The following is a 22,275-nucleotide window of genomic DNA, read 5'->3' as shown; positions in this document are numbered from 1 at the left end:
ACCCCAAATTAAAAAACATAGAAGGGAACCAAAAAAGAGCCACCGTGGCTAAACAACAAAATAAAAGAAGCAGTGAGAGGCAAAAAGGCATCCTTTAAAAAGTGGAAGTTAAATCCTAGTGAGGAAAATAGAAAGGAGCATAAACACTGGCAAATGAAGTGTAAAGATACAATTAGGAATGCCAAAAATGAATTTGAGGAGCAGTTAGCCAAAAACTCAAAGTAATAGCAAATTTTTTTTGTAAAGTACATCAGAAGCAGGAAGCCTGCTAAACCACCAGTGGGGCCACTGGACCACTGAGGTGCTAAAGGAGCACTCAAGGACAATAAGGCCATTGCAGAGAAACTAAATGAATTATTTGCATTGGTCTTCACAGCTGAGAATGTGAGTGAAATTCCCAAACCTGAGCCATTCTTTTTAGGTGACAGATCTGAGGAACTGTCCCAGATTGAGGTATCGTTAGAGGAGGCTTTGGAACAAATTAAACAGCAATAAGTCACCAGGACCAGATGGTATTCACCCAAGAATTCTGAAGAAACTCAAATGTGAAATTGCAAAACTACTAACTGTAGTCTGAACCTATCATTTAAATCAGCTTCTGTACCAGATGATTGGAGGATAGCTAATATGACGCCAATTTTTAAAAAGGACTCCAGAGGTGATCCCGGAAATTACATGCCTGTAAGCCTGACTTCAGTACCAGGCAAACTGGTTGAAACTATAATAAAGAACAATATTGTCAGACATATAGATTAACATCATTTGTTGAGGAAGAGTCAACATGGTTTTAATAACGGGAAATCATGCCTCACCAAACTACTAGAATTATTTGAGGGGGTCAACAAGGGGATCCAGTGGATATAGTGTACTTAGATTTTCAGAAAGTCTTTGACAAGGTTCCTCACCAAAGGCTCTTAAGCAAAGTAACTGCCACGGGATAAGAGGGAAGGTGCTCTCATGGATTGGTAACTGGTTAAAAGATAGGAAACAAAGGGTAGGTATAAATGGTCAGTTTTCAGAATGGGGAAAGGTAAACAGTGGTGTCCCCAGAGGTCTGTTCTGGGACCAGTTCTATTCAACATTCATAAATATCTGGAAAAAGGGGTGTAATAAACAGATCAGGGTTAAGGTCTCTTTTACCTGTAAAGGGTTAACATGCAGTACCTGATGACCACCTGACCAGAGGACCAATCAGAGACAAGATAATTTCAAATCTCTGTGGAGGGAAGCCTTTGTCTGTGTTCTTTGTGTAAGTATTCGTGCTCTCTTTGGATCTAAGAGAGGCCAGTCATGTCTCCAAGTTCTCCTGGAGTAGTTCCTACTATTCAATAGTGAGTATTAATTAGAAAGGCGGATTAGTCTTATAATTTGATTTCTACATTTGCAATTGTGTGTTTGCTGAAGGAAATTCTTTATTCCTGTTTGTTGTTACTTTGCTTTTACTGAGAAAGAAAGGAGGGGGGATTCTCTCCAGAGATTGATAAATTTAGTCCCTGTGTATTGTTCCATCTTGGTTACAGAGACAGTGACTTTCTTCTTTATTCTTTAATAAATCTTTTCTGTAAAGAACTTGGTTGATCTTTCCTTGGGTGGATTCTCAGGGGAGGGGGAGGCATCCCTCTGTAGTTAGATCCCGGTATCTCTCCTAGGAAAAGGGAGGGGGGAGGAAGCAGGGGGGAATGGTTTATTTCTCCTGGGTGTAAGAACTCCATGGATTTGGGGCTCTTGGGATCCCCAAGGATTTTGGGGAAGGATTGTGTCCCAATCCACGTACCTGATTGGGCGGTGGCAGCTTTTACCAGATCTAAACTAGGATTTTTAGTTTAGAGGGAAACCAGTGCAGGTCCCCATTTTGGAACCCAACAGCTCCAAGTGGGGGTGAGACCTATGACAAGGGGTAAATAGTGAGGTGGCAAAATTTGCAGATGATACAAAATTACTAAAAATAGTTAAGACACAGGCAGACTGCGAAGAGCTACAAAAGGATTTTTCAAAACTGGGTAACTGGGCAACAAAATGGCAGATGAAATTTAATGCTGATAAATGCAAAGTAATGCACATTGGAAAGCATAATCCCAACTATACATATAAAATGATGGGGTCTAAATTAGCTGTTACCACTCAAGAAAGAGATCTTGGCGTCATTGTGGATAGTTCTCTGAAAACATCCACTTAATGTGCAGCGGCAGTCAAAAAGGTGAACAGAAAGCTGAGGATAATTAAGAAAGATATATAATAGGACAGAAAATATCATGTTGTCTATCTATAAATCCATGGTACACCCACATCTTGAATACTGTGTGCAGATGTGGTCGCCCCATCTCAAAAAAGATATATTGGAATTGGAAAAGGTTCAGAAAAGGGCAACAAAAATTATTAGGGGTATGGAACGGCTTCCATATGAGGAGAGATTAATAAGACTGGCACTTTTCAGCTTGGAAAAGAGACGGCTAAGGAGAGGTATGATTGAGGTCTATAAAATCATGACTGATGTAGAGAAAATAGATAAGTGTTGTTTACTACTTCTCATAGCACAAGAACTATGTGCCACCAAATGAAATTAATAGACAGCAGATTTAAAATAAATAAAAGGAAGTATTTCTTCACTCAACACACAATCAACCTGTGGAACTCCTTGCCAAAGGATGTTGTGAAGGCCAAGACCATAACAGGATTCAAAAAAGAACTAGATAAATTCATGGAGGATAGGTCCATCAATGACTATTAGCCAGGATGGGAAGGAATGGTGTCCCTAGCCTCTGTTTGCCAGAATCTGGGAATGAGCCACAGGGGATGGATCACTTGATGATTACCTGTTCTGTTCATTCCATCTGGGACACCTGGCACTGGCCACTGTTGGAAGACAGGATACTGGGCTAGATGGCCCAGTAGGGCCATTCTTATGTTGCTTTTGCAACTCTGATAGCCTTATATTTTGTCTTCCCCTTGGTGATGAACAGACCAATATGTTTTATTGTACCTGCCAAAAGCCGGGTCTCTTCTTCCATTAAGTGACATTTAAACTAAGCCGAACAATGTTATCAGCAAAAATTAGGTCCTCCAATTGTGGTTTATCATTTATCCATAAAAATGATATGCTGTTATTGATCCTTTATAAAAGCTATAGCTCTGTAGAGAGGACAACATAACAGCAATGTCTCTCCCACATAAGAAGTCAAAGTCCGTCTGTCTTGCACAGAAATAATCCCCTCTCTTTGGGAATATATGGCAAGGTAAACTAGTTCTCTTCCTCGCTCGAGTAGGGCCCCAGAATAGCTAGGGACGGTCCTGGCTCAGGGCCCTGAGTGCCTAACCCTCAGGGCAGATTGTCAAAGAAGTAGGGCAGAGACTCCAAACTGGTTGTGTTTTATAATTAAATTTCACCAACCCAGTAACAAATGCGAACTCCTAAAGCGATATAACAGGCTTACCATAGAGTCACAGACTGTCCCCCTGGGGCATTCCAGTCTATTTTGTCACCTAGGCAAGCTGGATTTACTGATAGTTCCTATACACCAAAAATCCAAAAATATTCAGGTTGTTTCCAGTCCTAAGAGACCAGTCACTTACCCAGTTCAATTTGTACTTTAGATCTCACCAAAGACAATACTTGTAGCCAGTCCTATATTAAACTAACTAAAGATTTATTACTTTGGAAAAAGAAATGAGACAGTAACCACAAGGGTAAAGCAAGCAAATGTATATACACAAATGACTTACAGTCTGTGGTTTTAAAAGGTGACAATGTTGTAGTAACCTGTCAGCTCTGAATGTATTTTAGGGCTAACCCAAGTTGACCCTGGGGAATCTCTGCTTCTGTTTCCTAGCTCTGACCCTGTCAGAGACCAAATAGCAAAAGAGATGAGAAACTGAAATTTTTTTCCTGCCAGATATATTTTTCTTTCTTTCTTCCAGAATTCAAACTGATGGGAGGAGCCCTTTTTCTTTTAGCCTCTTCTTGGGTGTTAAGAGGCAATTAAGAAAGTCTTTGTGTTGTGATGTCCCACAATGGCCCATTTAGTTGCGATAGCTTTCTTGATGAGCAGGAGACAATCTTCCTGACATGTCCACAGTTCCAGACCAAACGTTTTTTACAGTTATAAAGCAAAAACTTAAATATTACCTTACAGCAGGTGATAAAGATAAGTGAGATTAACACATGCAGCAATTTACAAGCATTTCATAAAGCTTAAAACACTAAACACAATGTTATGAGTTCGATACCCACCTTAGCCATATTAACACACAGGTGAAACAGCCTGACTTCCTGCAATGAATTTGTCAGTGCTTGACTAGGGCCTAAAGCTTTGGCAAGAGCTGGCCCCTCGTTTGACAGCATTACATAGCCAAGCTGTAAATTAGGGAGAGTTGGTAATACTGTAATGGACCCACACCCCTGGGTTGGACATGCCTGCATGCACACACGCCAGGGTGGGCAGAGGAAGTTGAAAAACTTAGACCAAAATTACAGTGTAATTTAAAAAAAATCATATTTGGGCCAATCTCATGATTTTTTGGAGATTGACCTGTGATTTTTGAACCTTTGGGGTTGGCAATACTGTTCAGTGGCCGTAGACATGTGGAGGCGGCTGCTTAAAGCTATGGAGAAAGATTTATGCTGTTTTCACTCTGCTCATATTTGTTGGCTCCAGGCCCCTAACATGAGGCACCTTTCTCACAGTCTGATGGTGCGGGGTAGCGCTTCACGTGGAGGGGAATCACCTGATGGCTCCTGTTTGCACTGACAAGGCAGATCTTATCACAACCACCTCCTCTCCCATCTGCCCTGGTCACTGCCCCTCCCCACTAGACGCGTCTCTTGGCCTGAAGTGCCCTCGTGTTGCACAGCAGCCAGCGGTTCCCCCAGCCTCGCTGAACTGCAGCCTGGCCCGTCCTGCGCTGCGGGCAGCCCTCTTGGCCCGGGACTGCCCCCTCTCTGCCGGCGGGGGCGAGGGCAGCGAGTTCCCGTAAGGCAGGGTGCCTACGGGCTCTGGGCTGACTCTGCCACTCCTGCGCTGCCTGGCTGAGTCACATGCCGGCCCCGAGGCTTTGGCTGCGCTCCCTGATCGTTTCCCCCCCAAGGCAGCGGGGCCGCCCGGACGCCGGAGCTGAACCTTCACACCCCGGACTTCAGCTTGCTGGGAGCGCTGGCCAGCCGGAGCACTGAGGACCTGCTCTAATCCTGGCGGGATCGGAGCTGGGAGTCGGTTGTTTGCTTTCCTCGTTCTGCTGCTATTCACCTCCCCGGGGAAGAGCGAAAGTTTTCCCTCTGCAGGGCAGGACAGGGCAGACACAGCATGAAGGTCGAGTTTGCTCCCATCAACATTCCCCTGGCCAGGAGAATTCAGACAGCTGCAGTGATTCAGTGGCTCTTCTCCTTCCTCTTACTAGGTAACAGCCTTTTTCCTGCTTACGTCTTCGAGGGAAAATGATTAATCTTTATTTTTTGTAAAAAAAAGCAGCAACAGGCAGGATTCCTCCAGACTCAGTCGCCACGTGGTGAATTCCCACGGTGCTTTCTTACTATAGTATTTTATTCACAGTCAAATGGACAGGGCATTTCAGAGTAGAAGGAGTAAGGAGATCACGTCTAGTTTTGTTGGCTCTGTGTTGTCTAAAAAGCTGTTGCTGTTTTCCTTCTGTTATTTGTGTTTTTGTTACGCAGGGATTTTTTTTTTAAAAACAGCTACAAATGAATTTCTCAATGACAGTATCTTCCCATTAAAACAAATTCCCCCCACCGAGCTAGATTTATGATGACTAATACCTACCCCCACAACAACAAAAAAATTCAGAATGTCAGATGTAAAGATTTTTATGATTAATGTGGCTTTGATTATTAACTATTTTTGTAGAACAGTTTGCTGTGGTAAATCTCAGTGCAAATCGAACTTAAATCATTACTGATAAGGGACTACTCTGTCATTAACCTCCAGCTTCAGGAGATGGGACTCTTATGTTTTTCATATGCTTGTTTATTTTTATCTAAAATTAACCTAGTTGTTGATGCTTAGTTATCTTACTAAATTAGTTCCACAGACTAATTTATCGCTGTGTGGTGATTTTTTTCATAATATTTCAGTTAGGAGTCCTGCCATTAAATGTTTAACCATAGGAGTAAATCTTACTCATGTGGGTAAAGCTTGATTCTCAGATAGTATAAATTGGCATAGCTTTGCTGAAGTCAATGGAGTACACTGATGCATCCACTGAGAAGGCTCACTATTCTGTGTATTACTGGTGGTGGTCAGGTGATTTCAGTATTCCCATAGTTTGAGTTTTACAAAACATCTTCCTTATAAATCCTGCCAATATATTATTTTTTTAATTCCCAAAATTGTTTCTGGATCAGTATAGACATTTAGGTGTGGTCTAATTACCTACAAACAAAGAGATTGGGGAAAAGAATGTAATTTAATCCTTTTTCCAGGTATGTGTGTACGTGGTGTTTGTCTTTTAACCTTTACATATTTGCTTTTAGCCCCTTACATTTTTAATGTACTCTCCAGTTTACAAATAATTGTATTTGAGGTCTGAACAGTTTACACCTATAGTAGTAGAATTGCCCATTGTCTGCGCATCTTTTATAGTGTTGGGCCAAATCCTTGAACCTTCATACAACCCAAGTATAAATGTCATGTGCAGTGGAAATCTGCTGGAGTTGTAGGAGGAATCCACAATCCTTTCTCCGCCCAAGGCCATGGAATGAGGATCTGTCACTCTCCAAGACAGATACAGTAGATCATGTCCTTTTGGCATACTGGAAACATAGCGCCAACTCTGTGGGTGCTCTGGAGCTGGAGTACTGACGGGGAAAAATTATATGCTTCGCACCCACCGGCAGCCAAGCTCCCCCCTCCTCGCCTCCTTCTCCCCCCACCCCGAGCGCTCTGCATCCCCACTCCTCCCCCTCCCAGCACTTACTGCCCCCCCACCCTGCAAAGTAACAGCTGTTTGGCAGTACTTAGGACTTTCCAGGGAGGAGCGGGGACACAGCATGCTCATGGGAGGAGGCAGAGAAGAGGCAGGGCAGGGCAGGGGTGGGGACTTTGGGGAAGGGGGGGGAATGGGGGCGGGAAGGGGTAGGGCTGGGGTGGGGAAAAGGCGGAGTGGGGCGGGGACTTTGGGGAAGGAGTGGAATGGGGGTGGGGCGAGGGCAGTGCAGGGGCGGGGCTGGGAGGATCGAGCACCCATCAGGCAGAAGGGAAGTCAGCGCCTAAGGCCTTGGCTACACTGGCGCTTTACAGCGCTGCAAGTTTCTCGCTCAGGAGTGTGAAAAAAACACCCCCCTGAGCGCTGCAAGATACAGCGCTGTAAAGTGCCAGTATAAACAGTGCCCCAGCGCAGGGAGCGCGGCTCCCAGCGCTGTAAGCTAATCCCCACGGGGAGCTGGAGTACGTGCAGTGCTGGGAGAGCTCTCTCCCAGCGCTGGCGCTGCGACCACACTCACACTTCAAAGCGCTGCCGCGGCAGCGCTCCCACGGCAGCACTTTGAAGTTTGAGTGTAGCCAAGCCCTAAGACTGGAAACGAGTGTAGATTGCAGAGGTACAACCAACTTCCTTGCTGCAGTCCTATGAACAAGCAGGCAGCTGTGTTCTGCAACTGCTGCACCCCATGGATCAATTTTAGGGGAAGTCCAGTTAGACGTCTATTTCAGTAGTCTAAATTGGATATAACAAATGCACACATGCCTGTGAAAAGGGCCATGCTAGCGAGAATCAGTCTGATATTCTGGATAAATTGGGGATGGCAATAATAGTTCCCCACTGTGTGCCATGCTGGGAGAGCTTCCATGCTGAGAGAGCTGTCAAGATAACCTCCACATTTTGTGTCCATACTCCCTACATAATGGATGCACAGGTTGTTAACTGTCCTCAAAATGTTTCACCTTAACCAGGAGCATCATATGGGTCTTATCTGAGTTGAATCTTAATCAAATGTCTCTAATCCATCTAAAAATGTTGGCTGGATAGTATGAGAGCGGAGAAACAGTTCATAATGGGTTGGCCAACAATGAGGCATAGAGTTGAGTACCGTCCTCATTCTTTCCTGTCCTGAATGTACAGTAGAGAATTTTTTTCTGAACAAATATAGATATGCCATGACCTAATCATTCAAGAGCTCCTGAACTATATGTCTCAAAAATGCCTTTTTTAAAATGAATCATCCTCCGTGCTTAGAGCAAGTGGTGTATTTCCCTTTAGTGATAGGTTTAACTGGGTAACATGCTATTGGTCACATAAGTTTAGTCATCCCAGATATCCTGCAGTGACGGGACCTCTCCTGTGTAAAGCAGTTTGTCCATGCCCAACACTAGCTAATACCATATGGTTTAACTCAGGGTTTCTCAAATCATGTCTGGGGCCACTAGCCCCGTTGATCAACTCTTCCCCCTCTCAGCACCTTCTGCACATCGCGGAACAGCTGTATCGCAGTGCGCAGGAGGTGCTGCAAGGGAGGGGGAGGAGCGAGGATGGGGCGTGCTCGGGGGAGGGTCACAAAGAGGCTGGGAAGAGGTGGGGCAGGGTTGGGGCTTCAGGCTGAGCAGGGGGTTTGGAGGTCCGCAAAAAAAATTTAAATCAAAATGGGGGTCCTCAGATTGCTAAAGTTTGAGAACCACTAGTTTAACCCATTTAATTAAGCCAGGGAAACCCCTTCAGAATTTTGAACCCAAGTTTCTTTGTCTCCCTTTTCCTGTATTTTAAGCTGCCAAAGTCTATCCTAAAGCAGAAAAGACATTAAGAACATAGGAATGGCCATACTGGGTCAGAACAATTGTCCATCTAGCCTAGTATCCTGTCTTCTGACAGTGGCCAATGCCAGGTGCTTCAGAAGGAATGAGCAAAACAGGGCAATTTGAGTGATCTGTATATACCCTGTGATCCAGACCCATCTTCTGGCTGTCAGAGGTTTAGAGACACCTAGAGCATGGGGTTGCATCCATGACAATCTTGGCTAATAGCCACAGATGGGCCTATCATTCATGAATTTACCTAATTCCATGAGTGGCCGGTGACCCAGCTGTTAGGGGAAGCTAGCCCCCGGCCCCACCCCTCCCCTTCTGCATCCCTTTTCCCCTTCTGTCCCCCTTCTCCTCAGGAGCCCAGAGCATGCTCACAACGGCCCCCAGCGCAGGGCGGTGAGACTCCGCTTTGGGCAGCCGGGTAGCGTGGCCAGCACCGGTTTGCCAGGTGGCAGCATCCCCAGCCCTAGTGCTCTGGGTGGCCAGGTGGTGCGGCCAGCCCCAGTGTGCCAGGCGGCAGCAATCCCGGCCCTAGTGCTCTGGGCGGCACGGCCCCAGCACCAGCCACCCTGAGTCCCACGAGAGGCAGGCCAGCCAGCCCGAGCCAGCCAAGGCAGAGCACTGGGAACTGCAGGAGGGGGGCTGGCCTGCAGGCAGAGCATGGGTGGGGCCCTACTAGGCTCTTTGGGGAGGCACAGCCTCCCCCTGCCTATGATACCCGCTGCCCAGCCTAATTCTGTTGTAAACTTTTATTATAGTAATTGTTCTCCTGTTAATCATCCATAAAAGTCAGGGACATGGCATCAGTGATAAACATGAACCTAAAAATATTGGGAGTGATGCCTAGAAATACATAGATCGGATAAGAGGAACCTCCTTCCAAATCTCTTCCTCTGAACCTGCTAAAACTACATCATATGTTTCACCTCAGTATGCATCATCACGAAAGCCAAGGTTTCTGTAGGTTAAAAAAAGTTTGGTAAAGTTCCTAATGGCTTATTTTTATTTTCAATTTTTCATTCTGTTTAAATAAGTTGTGTTTTTAAAAAGATAATGTAAATTTAAAATCTAGTATTGTAATTTGATAATGTTTAAAAAATTCTTTTGGACACTATAGTAATCCATGAGTCCTGTAGCCAATTTTTGTGGTTTTATAATCACATTTTACTATTTTAAAATATGGTTTTAAACCCATGTACCTGCATGAAAGACCTAAAGCAAATAACATGGGAATCTGACTGCACTGAAACAGTGAAACTAACCATACAGAGTGCTGTCAAATCCACAATATTAAAACTGAAAAAAATATGGAAAGTTCTTTTTCTCTTGGCTGTCTCTGCTGTAATATTCATCAATGCTACTTTTAACAACAGAAGGTCAAAAAACTTCAGACAGAAATGTGACTACTTTTTTTTCCTTTTTAATTGGTAGTGTTCCTTTGATAATATATTGCAAAACTGCAAGCAATGAGTTAACTATGTGAACTTTTGGGTATTAAACAAACAAAAAATGTTGAAACAAACAATATTTTGATAAGAAACCTAACTTTATTCTCACAAACCACATACTAAAACAGCACCCATGTCTCAAAAGCATCAAGTCCTGTTGAAAAGTGGAATCCGCAAACTTTCAAGAATCACACAGGTCGTGAGCGGGCAAGTAAATGTTGGAGTCAGATTTCGTCTTTGTCTGTATGTGTGTGATTTTTTTTTCTCTTTAACCTTATAAAGAAATTAAATGAAATTTTAATACTTCCGAAAGGTGCTGTCCTGACAACCCTGGAGACTTGAACACTTTGCCAAAACTTTTGTTGAAATGTGTTCAGCTATTGCTACGATCCCACATCCTCTTGATGAGAGACCCACTAGATGGTGACATACACAACGCCCCCTCCCCAATATATTGCTTATAGGTCCACTCCAGTGCTTATCCCATGCACTTGAGGATCACAGATACGCTGGGGTGAGTGATGTAATACTGCAGATCTATTAATGATAGCAAATCAATTTGTATCAGTCTGCTGGGACCCACAGTCAACGTCTAGGAAGAAAAATTTAATTTCCCTTCTCCCTTGAAATGAAGATAATTTAATCACGGTGAATAACATTTATCAGGTTTGGTTTTTATGAGCTGTTCTGAAGATGCAATAGCTGTTATTTCCCTTCGTCTTTGATCCATATTTTGGAAGACTCAAATTACAGAAGAACATTGAAAGAACTAAAGATCTTTTACAAGCTGGTGAGAGGTCGGCAATAACATTCTTATTTCTTCACTGCCAATTTCTGTGTACCAGGTGCGCACGGGGACAACGGAAATTGCTGTGTACAAAAATAAATACAAAACTATGCAACTTACTGGGGGTCCCACTCCATGCAGCATAGGGGAGCTTAAGGAGCAAAGAAAACAGTGCAAAGGGTTCTAAGCCTGAAGGCGAGGGGCAGTGAGTGAGTGGAGTCTCTATGGCCTGCTCCCACTGAGCCTCCACACATCTATACTATTGGAGTTGAGGAGCCAGGAAGTGGCTGCTCTGCGTGGCATATTTCCTATCAAATCTGGTGGATTACCAAGTGGTGATTCACATGGGGACTGATGCAGATAGTTTCAGCGCCTCTGTGTTTGCACAACAGGTAGCACGGCGGTTTTCAACCTTTGTTAATTTGTGGACCCTTAAAAAATGTCCAATGGAGGTGCATATCCCTCTGGAAATTCAACCTGGTGACAACAGACAACTACCATAGAAGTCTTAGAATGAAAACTGACTGAACAGAATTCAACTATAAATGTTGCAGGGACTCAGCATAGCATTTGACGCAGTGTGATAAAGGGCACTGAATGGTGGGCTCCTATGGTAACGCCAACGCTTGATCTGTGGGGATATTCACATACTTTTGATTGATCAGAAAAATGGAATCCCGTTTTGTGGGATCCAAAACTTCATTTTCAATCACCTTTCGTGGACCAGTCTGTGGACTCCCAGAGGTTGAAACCTAGCACAATGGCATCCGGATTCTGATTGTTAATATAAATATTTAATAATAATACAAAAGCAGGTAATGTAATAAAAGCTGTGACTTCAGTGCTACATTAATGATCATGAGATAATATACTAAATACACTAGCATGAACTAAACCACCTCCGCCTCTCAGCACTTGTCTTAAGTCCAGTATGTGCAGCATGTGTAGAATGAAACACTACACTAATTGGATTTAGCTAGAAACAGAGTCCAGTGTTGTGGCTCTGACTTCCATAAAAGGACAGCAAGTGATGAAAGATTTACCAAGGAGCTGGTTATGGCTGCTGGAACAATAATTCCCTTAACTGGCAAAGAAGGCTGCTAACAGTGTTATGTGCTAAGGCAAAGAACAATCCCCTTTTCACCAACTGTTCACAACATTTTATTGTCTTGTATTGGTTTTGTTCTTTGCCTCCCTACCTTGCCAATTTTTAAGCGGCAACTCAGGAAAGCATCCTTATTCAGGATGGGTATGTAAGCATGTACTTATGTGCTTCCTGAATCAGGGCCATACAGTCTACAGCTTTGTACCTCTAGCTACAGGTATTTATGTCAATGGGAAATGTGCTTGGTTAAGCTCTGAAACCAATTCTGCAGTAATCTAGGCATTTATACTACACTATAAACCATTTGTATCTGAGGGCTTATCTACATGGTAATGTGGTACAATGTTTGCTATACTGGTATAGTTATACGCAAAAAAAAAACAGGAGTACTTGTGGCACCTTAAAGACTAACAAATTTATTTTAGCATGAGCTTTCGTGAGCTAAAGCTCACTTCTTCGGATGCATAGAATGGAACACACAGACAGGAGATATTTATACATACAGAGAACATGAAAAGGTGTATGTATATCTCCTGTCTGTGTGTTCCATTCTATGCATCCGAAGAAGTGAGCTTTAGCTCACGAAAGCTCATGCTAAAATAAATTTGTTAGTCTTTAAGGTGCCACAAGTACTCCTGTTTTTTTTTTGCGGATACAGACTAACACGGCTGCTACTCTGAAACCTGGTATAGTTATAGTGGTACAACTCCCTTAGGCTAGGTCTACACTGGGGGTCGGGGGGGGGTCGACCTAAGATATGCAACTTCAACTATGCAAATAGCATAGCTGAAGTCGGCGTATCTTAGGTCGATTTACCTGGCCATGAGTTCTGGAGTCGACAGCAGAGCAAGTGGGGATCAGTTTTATCGCATCTACACTAGTAGTGTGGATGTAGCTATACCAGTATAAGGTGCCTTATGCTGGTATAACTTATTCTGGTAAGGGTAGGTGAATAAGATACACCAGTATCGGGTAACTTATACTGGTAAATCTGCATTGAACTGATGTAACTATTTTGGTCAAAAAATCACAGCCCTAACTGAAATAGTTTTACCAGTACATAAGCTGTCTGTAGACCAGGCCTGAGTGCCTAGGACTTGGGTTTAACAAAGTAACACCCTAAAGAAGTTTATGCAGAGATGTCCATTTTATTTCTAGATTGTTTCTTTTAAAAAAAAACAGACAAACCTGAAAGCTGGGATTCAAACAGCCCCAGCTTTGCAGAGAGGCAACTCCAACTTTGAATTTCGCCTCTTGGGCCCATCTCTATGTTACTAAAGTGGTAAGGGTGCTCTGATTAGTTCTCACCAGATTTTGCACATGTGATTTTTTTTATTTTTTTTTTAAATGGCAGCATTTTCCCAGTGTCTGGCTAGAATGCAGTTCACTTATTTCATTTGCTCATATTCTTGCATTTCTCTTTTAAATTCTTTATTCACTCATAAACCATGTAGAAAGTGGTGTTAAAAAGAAGAGCAACTTAGGTTAAACAAACTGTCATTCAAGCAAGGATAACTGTCTTACACCTACTATTAAGCCACTAATTGGGCTAATAATTTCCTGGGTCACCTTTACTTCCTCATTATTTTATTTGTGCTGTCCTGCTTTCCTGCTTCCAGATCTCTTGGTGATATTTGGTTATTTAACAATTTATTACATTCCTATTGCTGTAGCCTTTGGGCACATTATATACGTTTATGTATGTGTGTGTGTGTGTGTGTATATATATATATAATGTACACATTAGTGTGTGTATACACACACACACACACACACTGTAATATCAACCACTAAGTCAGTATTGCTTATAGAGGGTAGTACTGATAGTGATGATGATAATAACACCTAGCTCTTACATAGTGTGGAGATTTTCTATCCATAGATGGAGAAACTGAGGCACAGGGAGAGTCAAGTGACTTGTTCAAGGCTACCTAGAAACCCACTGGCAGAGCCAGAAATAGAACTCGAGTGTCCTGAGTCCCAGTTGAGTACTGTACCCACTAGGTAACATGTCCTCCCTTTTACCAAGCATTCCAATTCACCACGTGAATAAAACCTTCCAAGTCCAAGGTCAAACAAACAGTTGCACCACTCTGTGAAGTTCAGCAAACTTTGACTCAGACATATCGAGATGGCAAGTCCTACAGCCAGCTGCCTTCCGCCAAGAATGTGCTTATGAGATTGTCTAAGGTCATCGTCATTTGTTCATTGACTTCCTTCTAACTAATGCCCTTGGAGAAAAATGCCCTTTTTGTGCTTAGAGACTTACTGGTTAGAATTCTTAGTCATTGTAGTTTACACATTAACTTTGCTTTATAGACCATTAATGCATTTAAAGTAGCAGGTGTGATTTGATGGTATTTGTGTACTCTACCCTACTGTAAGTACAAGAGGCATTATAACAACCCGGGGTGCGGCAAGAGAGGTATTGACCAGGCACTCTCAACTCCCATTGGGCATGGCCCACTATTTAACGCTGTTGATAGGAGAAGAGGTGCTTAGTACCTCTCGAAGTGCTCAGCACCTTGCAGGATTGGATCCTGCTTTAGAAAACGCAAAGCAGTAAGCTTACTGTTCTCTGTAGGATGCGATCCTTTGCATAGTGTTGAATAGTCTTACATGATGATATTCATAATTGCTCTAACTTTCATACAGTTGACATAGAGTACCTTGCCAAGGAGGTGAAAAGTTACCATGTCTATTAAACTTTATGCTACTGCACGGGGTCATTACTGTGCCAAGAATCCTCTCAGGAACAACACTGGTTAATATTTCTGCTTATCACCCTTTGGATGAGACCTAAAGCTGGAATCCCATCCACTTGTGGTAATTAAAGACCCCCCCATGACATTTTTGTGAAAGGAACGATGTTGCTTAGCCAGAATCAAACTCTGATCACAGTACCTAGAAATTCCCCCGTCATTTCAGACGGCAAAGTTAAGAACATAAGAATGGCCATACTGGGTCAGACCAAAGGTCCATCTAGCCCAGTATCCTGTCTTCCGACAGTGGCAGGTACCCCAGAGGGAATGAACAGAACAGGTAATCATCAAGTGATCATCCTGTCGCCCATTCCCAGCTTCTGGCAAACAGAGGCTAGAGACACCATTCCTGCCCATCCTGGCTAATAGCCATTGATGGACCCATCCTCCATGAATTTATCTAGTTCTTTTTTGAATCCTGTTATGGTCTTGGCTTTCACAACATCCTTCGGCAAGGAGTTCCACAGGTTGACTGTGCATTATGTGAAGAAATACTTCCTTTTATTTGTTTTAAACCTGCTGCCTATTAATTTCATTTGATGACCCCTAGTTCTTGTGTTATTAGAAGTAGTAAACAACACTTCCTTATCTATTTTCTCTACATCAGTCATTTATAGACCTCAATCATACCTCCCCTTAGCCATCTCTTTTCCAAGCTGAAAAGTCCCAGTTTTATTAGTCTCTCCTCATATGGAAGCCGTTCTATACCCCCTAATCATTTTTGTTGCCCTTTTCTGAACCTTTTCCAATTCCAATATATCTTTTTTGAGATGGGGCAACCACATCTGCACACAGTATTCAAGATGTGGGTGTACCATGGATTTACAGAGAAGCAACATGATATTTTCTGTCCTATTAGCTATCTCTTTCTTAATTATCCCCAGCTTTCTGTTCACTTTTTTGACTACTGCTGCACACTGAGTGGATGGTTTCAGAGAACTATCCACAATGACTCCAAGATCTTTCTTGAGTGGTAACAGCTAATTTAGATCCCATCATTTTATATGTATAGTTGGGATTATGCTTTCCAATGTGCATTACTTTGTATTTATCAGCATTAAATTTCATCTGCCATTTTGTTGCCCCAGTCACACAGTTTTGAGAGATCCTTTTGTAGCTCTTCACAGTCTGCCTGGGTCTTAACTATCTTTAGTAATTTTGTATCATCTGCAAATTTTGCCACCTTACTGTTTTACCCCTTTTTCCAGATCATTTATGAATATGTTGAATAGGGCATGTTCACATCCTTTCCTAAAAACATCTAAATTCCTTGCTGCATAATGTTGCTGGTGCTGAGTAGCCCCTTCATCCCACCTCAGAAGTTGCTGCCTTTCTTTCTAGAAAGTGCTTTAGAATTGTCCTGGATGAAAGTTGCCATCTGTGGGCTTGATTCAATGGGAGTGTGACATACTATATCTTGGGGGAGCGTCTTGTAACCCCCATATTCCTCATCTATATATAATTGTGATATTGCATATAAAGCATGCCATGTGAGGGGAAAGGTTATGATTGGCTGAAAGTCACTGTTCTATCTAAATATGTATATCTTTAGTGCATATGAAGTTATGAGATTGTGTTGTATGGTTATCACTAAAACGTGCTGTAAATTGGGGAATAAGCCAGATACTAGCCCCTCAGAGACAACAGCAAGGAAAGTAACCAATGCTCAGGTGGGGTGTCAAACAACCCATCAACAGCCATTGTCCAGCAGTGCCCACCAGATGTGCCTGGACTTGTGTTCTCCAAGCACAGGGGCGAAGGGTATAAAACAGAACACAGTAGCCACTTGCTGGGCCTTTTCTCCTTCCCCCACCTATGCTGCAAGCAATAAGGACATCCACTGAAGACTCCAGCAGAGGAGACTGGCCCAGGTTTAAGGGACAAATCTTATATTAAGAACTGCAATATCCAGTGGAGTGAGGAAAAACTGCTTAATCTAGATGTTGCCTAGTCTAATAGGGTTGAGAGTTTAGACTGCGTGCTTATATTTTCTTTTGGTAACTAACTCTGACTTTTTGCCTATCATTTATAATCACTTAAAATCTATCTTTTGAAGTCAATACATTTGTTTTACTGTTTATCTTTACCAGTGAGTTTGCCTGAAGTGTGTGGTAAATCTGCTCCAGTTTACAAAAGCTGATATATATCCACTTTCCATTGATGAAGTGGAGAACCAATTAATAAATTTGTACTGCCCATCTTGAGCAGTGCAAGATGGTATATTTCTGAGCTGGGAGCTGGGGGGATTCGGCTGGTGCTTTTCTCTGTGTGATTCATGATTGGCTCTGGGAGCATTTATGCAATCTAGCTGGGTGCAGGGCTCCACATGCTGTTGCGCTGAGTGATAACAGCGCCTGGAGGGGTTTGCTGCTTGTCACTAGGAAAGCACAGACTGCAGAGTTTAGGGGGCACAGTGGTCCAACTGTCCCAGGCTGCAGCCCAGGGATCCCGTCACAGGGAGTATTTCCATTGTCTTCAGTGTTTTCCAGCGTTCTTACTGTAGCCATAGAGCTAGCTTAAAGGCATTTTACTTATAAGTAACACAAGAAACCTATAGATCTATGCCATGTAAAGCATTAGCTTAAGCAGTTAGCATAAGGCTTTAAGGCCTCTGAGCCTTAGCATAAGAAAGTGGCCCAGCAGGAACCCTGAGTTTTGGTGAACAGGGAACGTTGTGCTTTAGGGGAGGGTTTGTACAAAACAATACCAGGTAACTGCAGGAGCACTGAACTGATACTAGGCTTGGATATTGTGATAAATGAAGTGTGGGGGAGGGTCACCCAGCCAGCCAGTTAGCTATAAAATCCCTTTTAGTAGTTGTTCTCTACTTGCTTTACCTGTAAAGGGTTAAAAAGTCTCCCTGCGTAGGTAAAAGGAAGGGAGTGGGCCCCTGACCAAAGGAGCCAATGGGAGGGCTAGAATTTTTTTAAATTGGGGGAAAAAACTTTCCCTTTGTCTGTCTGTCTGTTGTTCTCCAGAGAGAGGGGACAGAGCAGAGACAGGGCTGGAACTATGCTATAAAAAGCCTTGGCCAGGTATGGAAAATCATCAGATCATACCTAGAAACTGCTCATTTGAAACCCCAGATATGTAAGTAGATCAGGAAATGTCTAGGGAGATGCGATTAGGTTTCTCTCTTATTTCTCTATGGCTTGTGGACTCCTCTGTGCTAACCCCAGGTGCTTTTGTTTTGCTTGTAACCTTTAAGCTGGACCTCAAGAAGCTATCTTGATGCTTAATTCTTGTAATTGTGATTTTGTTTATTTATTTATTTAAACCTAGCAAAACCCCTAAGTTCCAAATGTATTTTTTTTCTTTTTTCTTTTTTTAAGAACAGGATTGAATTTTTGTGTCCCTAAGAGGTTTGATTGCTGCTGTCAACCAGGGCTTCGGAGTGGAGCCCAGAGCTGGAGCGCGGAGCAGCTCCAAAGCAGTGGAGCTGCAGCTTTTTGCCTGGAGCTGGAGCGGAGCCGGAGCACAGCTCCAAAGCCATGGTGGCAACAGCTGATTTCCTTTGTTTTTCTTTCTCAGCTCTTCCCCAGAGGGGTGTGTGTGAAAGGGCTTGAGGGTACCCCACAGGAAGGAATTCCCAAGTGCACCTTTCTGGGTTCTCCAAAGGGGGTTTTTGCACTTGGATGGTGGCAGCATCTTCCCATCCAAGGTCAGAGAAAAGCTGTAACCTTGGGAGTTTAATACAAGCCTGGAGTGGCAAGTATTACTTTTTTAGATCCTTGCAGGCCCACACTTTCTTACTCAAAGTGCCAGAGTGGGGAATCAGCCTTGACAGATACTTTAAGATAGAAATACCGGCAGATGCTTAACAACAAACTTGCCTTGGGGATGAATTGATGTATGTAAGTTTAAAATTATTAACATACTAACCTGTAGGAGGATAAATACACCCCAACATTATTAGGCTGAGGAAGTTAGATATGGACAAAGGGGTGGCATTTGTATGAATAGTCATGATAACCACTAGGCCCTATAATAGGCCAGACCACCATGTAAGGGGGAGATCAGACTTGTTTGGTATGCCAGGGTGTTGCCCAGTTCTTTAGTGGTTATTGATTATTACTTGTTTCCAGTTAATTACAAGTCTAAAGAAATGGGTACTGAGGGTTCTAGTCCAGAATCAGGCACAACAGAATTCAGGTTAAGGTCAGTGTCTGGTTGGGAACCCCGAGGTGCACAATGATGATACTCACACTGAAGGCAAAGCCAAACTTTAAGCAATTTTTATTAGCACAATTAGTATAGATGCAAATGCTCCAAACCACATAAAAAGGTAGCAGTAATATAATAAGCTAATATTTTGTACCATTCCTTACATATACTCAGACCCTTTCTTGGGGATCAGGTGGTAAGACACAGTCATCAATGGGGGATCTTTCTCTGTCCATGGCAAGCCAAACAAGTCTGCTGCTTAAGATAATGCCTTACATCAGTGCTTCTCAAAGCCAGTCCACGGCTCATGCAGGGAAATCCCCTGGTGGTCCAGGCCGGTTTGTTTACCTGCTGCGTTCGCAGGTTTGGCCATTCGCAGCTCCCACTGGCTGTGGTTCATGGCTCCAGGCCACTGGGGGCTGCGGGAAGGGCAGCCAGCATATCCCTTGGTCCGCACTGCTTCCCGCAGCCCCCGTTGGCCTGGAGCGTCGAACTGTAGCCAGTGGGAGCCGCGATCAGCCGAACTTGCGGATGTGGCAGGTAAACGAAGTGGCCTGGGCCGCCAGGGGCTTTCCCTGCATGAGCGGCAGCCCGACTTTGAGAAGCACTGCCTTACAGGATGTAGGCCGATAGATATCTTGCACATCTGCTAAATGAAATGCTAAGCTAGGTCTATGGGGTACCAGGGACGGGGTGGAACTTCATGGATGACCACTTGTCTCTTACCACTAGATCTCCTTGAGAAGGTGTAAGTACATATAAGGAATGATACAAAACATTAGCTTAAGTCTATGTTACTGCGCCCTTTTCATATGGTTTGGATCATTTGTGACTTTACTAATTATGCTTATAAAATTGTTAAAGCTTTGATTTGCCCGCAGTGTGAGTGTCGTCATTGTGCACAGCGGGGTTCCCGACCAGACACTGAACTTGGTAACCTGAATTAGCTCAACGTGTCTCACTGTTATCTACTTTTCCCATTTACTCTAGAGTGATTCACCATCTGCTGTGAAATCCTCCCCTTCAAGGTGCCAGGCTGCAAACCAGGTTGATGTAGTTCCCACAAACTCTTTTACTCTTCAAAGATGAAATATAAAAACTGGTTTGTAAAATACCCTTGTTCAGCCAAGGTAATGCTCATTTGCTTTTATACCACATTAATGGTTAGAGGCTCCAGTCAAGATTGGGGCCTCATGGTGCCAGGCACCATACAGACACATACAAAGGCACAGTTCTTGGCCAAAGAGTTTACAATCCAAGTTTAGCTCTGTCTACCCTCTGATATCTATAAGCAATGCCCTTTGTGCAAGTCTTGTTGGGTACTCTAAATTCCTCCCACAATTTGCTACTCTTTGTGCCAGGTAGAGGGTAGCGTGTGGCTCAGAATTTCCTTTTAACCAGCTTTGTACATCACAGGCAGAGTTATCCCAGAGCTGCTTAATACAGGGACAAATCCTGCAGGCTCTACACAGGAAATATTCCCATAGATATGACTGGGACTTTTTCCTGAGTAAAGATTGCAGGAGTTGGCCTAACGCTAACATATCCCGCCTAATACCGTATTATAAATCCACATGATTCAGAAAACTAAGGAAATGGTGTCAATATGCTTCCTATCTGTGGCAATTATATTAGGATGTTACAATTGCTTTCTCATTAATTTGAGTGTCCGTTATTCTGAAAGTAGCTGGGTTAGGACAGCTGTCGTAATTCCATAGAAATGTTGGTTTGGTTTGTTTGTTTGCTCCTAGTGGCAAGACTGTAGACTCTTATTAAATTAGGTTCCCTTTCGGTAACAATACCTAGCTCTTTTCATCAGTAAATCTCAAAGCACTTTGCAAAGGTCACCCCACAGGTCAGTGGTAGAGCCGGGAATAGAATTCAAGTGTCGTGAGCCCCAGCCCAGTGCTCTATCCACTCCCTCCATGATGTCTCCCTCTCAGTCAGCCCTGCTCCGTCTCCTCACCAACCAGAATATATGAAGTCATTGCTCACTCTTGCTCCCTCCTTCCCCCTACCCTTAAGTAACTTCTATGGAGTTCCTCTGGTTTTACGCAGGTGTAAATGAAAACAAAACTGAGTCCAAGGACTCTTTCCTATAGTGAGATAGTAATGAATAATCTGCACTGTGGTTTTCTTTTTGTTTCTTGTAGCACAGTGTTGCTGGGTAGTCTTTATCATCTTGCTTTTGGGAAACTACTGGTTCCTACCTGTCCTCTATGCACTGTGGCTCTATCTTGATTGGGAGACCCCCCAAACTGGAGGGAGAAGATCAAAGTGGGTCAGAAACTGGACTATTTGGAAGTACTTTACGGATTACTTTCCAATTCACGTGAGTAACAAGTTTCACACCGAATTGTGAAAATGCAGATCAAGGTGGCTCTTTATCATGAATGCTTTGGGCCAGATTCGTCTCCGGCATAGCCCTGCTGAAGTCAGTGGAGTTATACCAGGAGTGAATTTGACCTCTCGTCTGTAAAACAAGCTTAGATGAAGAAAATCTGGAGTTAGTGACAGGAAGAATAGTTGGGGTCTGGTTCTTTTGAGCTGAACCTTTCTAGCCACAAGATAGAAGCTCAGATATTGTAGAGATTACAGAACTATTAATCTGAGACAGAACTGAGCTCTTTATACTTACTTCGCTTAGGATCACCTAAGATGCTCATAACAGGGAAATAAGGTATCAGTGATCTACACACTATTACGTGCAGCCTTCCTACTCTTAAATTTTTTCCTGTGTTTATGAACCACTGTGATTAAAATAGTTTTAAACTCAGACTCCATTTATATTTTCAGCTCATAAAAACGTCAGATTTGGATCCAAGCCAAAACTATCTGTTTGGATTTCACCCTCATGGTATTCTTGTTGCTGGAGCCTTTGGAAACTTTTGCACAGAATATACAGGTTTTAAAGAACTATTCCCTGGTCTTACTCCATATCTTCACATCTTGCCCTTCTGGTTCGGATGCCCGTTCTTCAGAGATTATGCTTTGAGTACTGGTAGGTGGAACCAAGATCTCTTAGCCACTGCTTCAGATATGGCATTTGTTTAAAATGAGTTGTATAAAGTGGTCTCTGATATAGGGCCTCATCCTGTATCTATTGAAGTCTATGAAAAGCTCTGCCATTTAACTTCAATAGGACCAGGACTGGCCCTGTAGAAAATCTGTTTACAGTGAATGATTGTTTCAAACGCAATTCAGAAGGCTTTGTTGTACTTTTAATAAACTCTGATATAGTGAATCATCATTGAAAGTAACTTGT

The 22,275-nt window shown here is 43.1% G+C and overlaps 1 protein-coding gene across 2 annotated transcripts in view; it reads left to right on the top strand.

The window, feature by feature from the left end:
• Nucleotides 1–22,275, top strand: part of MOGAT1 (monoacylglycerol O-acyltransferase 1) — a 38,360-nt gene that overhangs the window by 4,712 nt on the left and 11,373 nt on the right. The window contains exons 1-3 of one of the 2 annotated variants that reach the window (XM_039489297.1): nt 4,641–5,391; nt 21,164–21,342; nt 21,807–22,011. In XM_039489297.1, coding sequence (XP_039345231.1) covers nt 5,298–5,391; nt 21,164–21,342; nt 21,807–22,011 — 478 coding nt within the window. In that variant the 5' untranslated portion in view covers nt 4,641–5,297. Of the gene's footprint in view, nt 1–4,640; nt 5,392–21,163; nt 21,343–21,806; nt 22,012–22,275 lie in introns of those variants that run through there. The other variant, XM_039489299.1, reaches the window with a different exon arrangement.

The sequence above is a fragment of the Mauremys reevesii genome, linkage group 9 (assembly GCF_016161935.1).
Source record: "Mauremys reevesii isolate NIE-2019 linkage group 9, ASM1616193v1, whole genome shotgun sequence".
Lineage (NCBI taxonomy): Eukaryota > Metazoa > Chordata > Testudines > Geoemydidae > Mauremys > Mauremys reevesii.
Note: the sequence above shows the minus strand (reverse complement) of the source record. Positions and strands in the feature narration are given on the sequence as shown.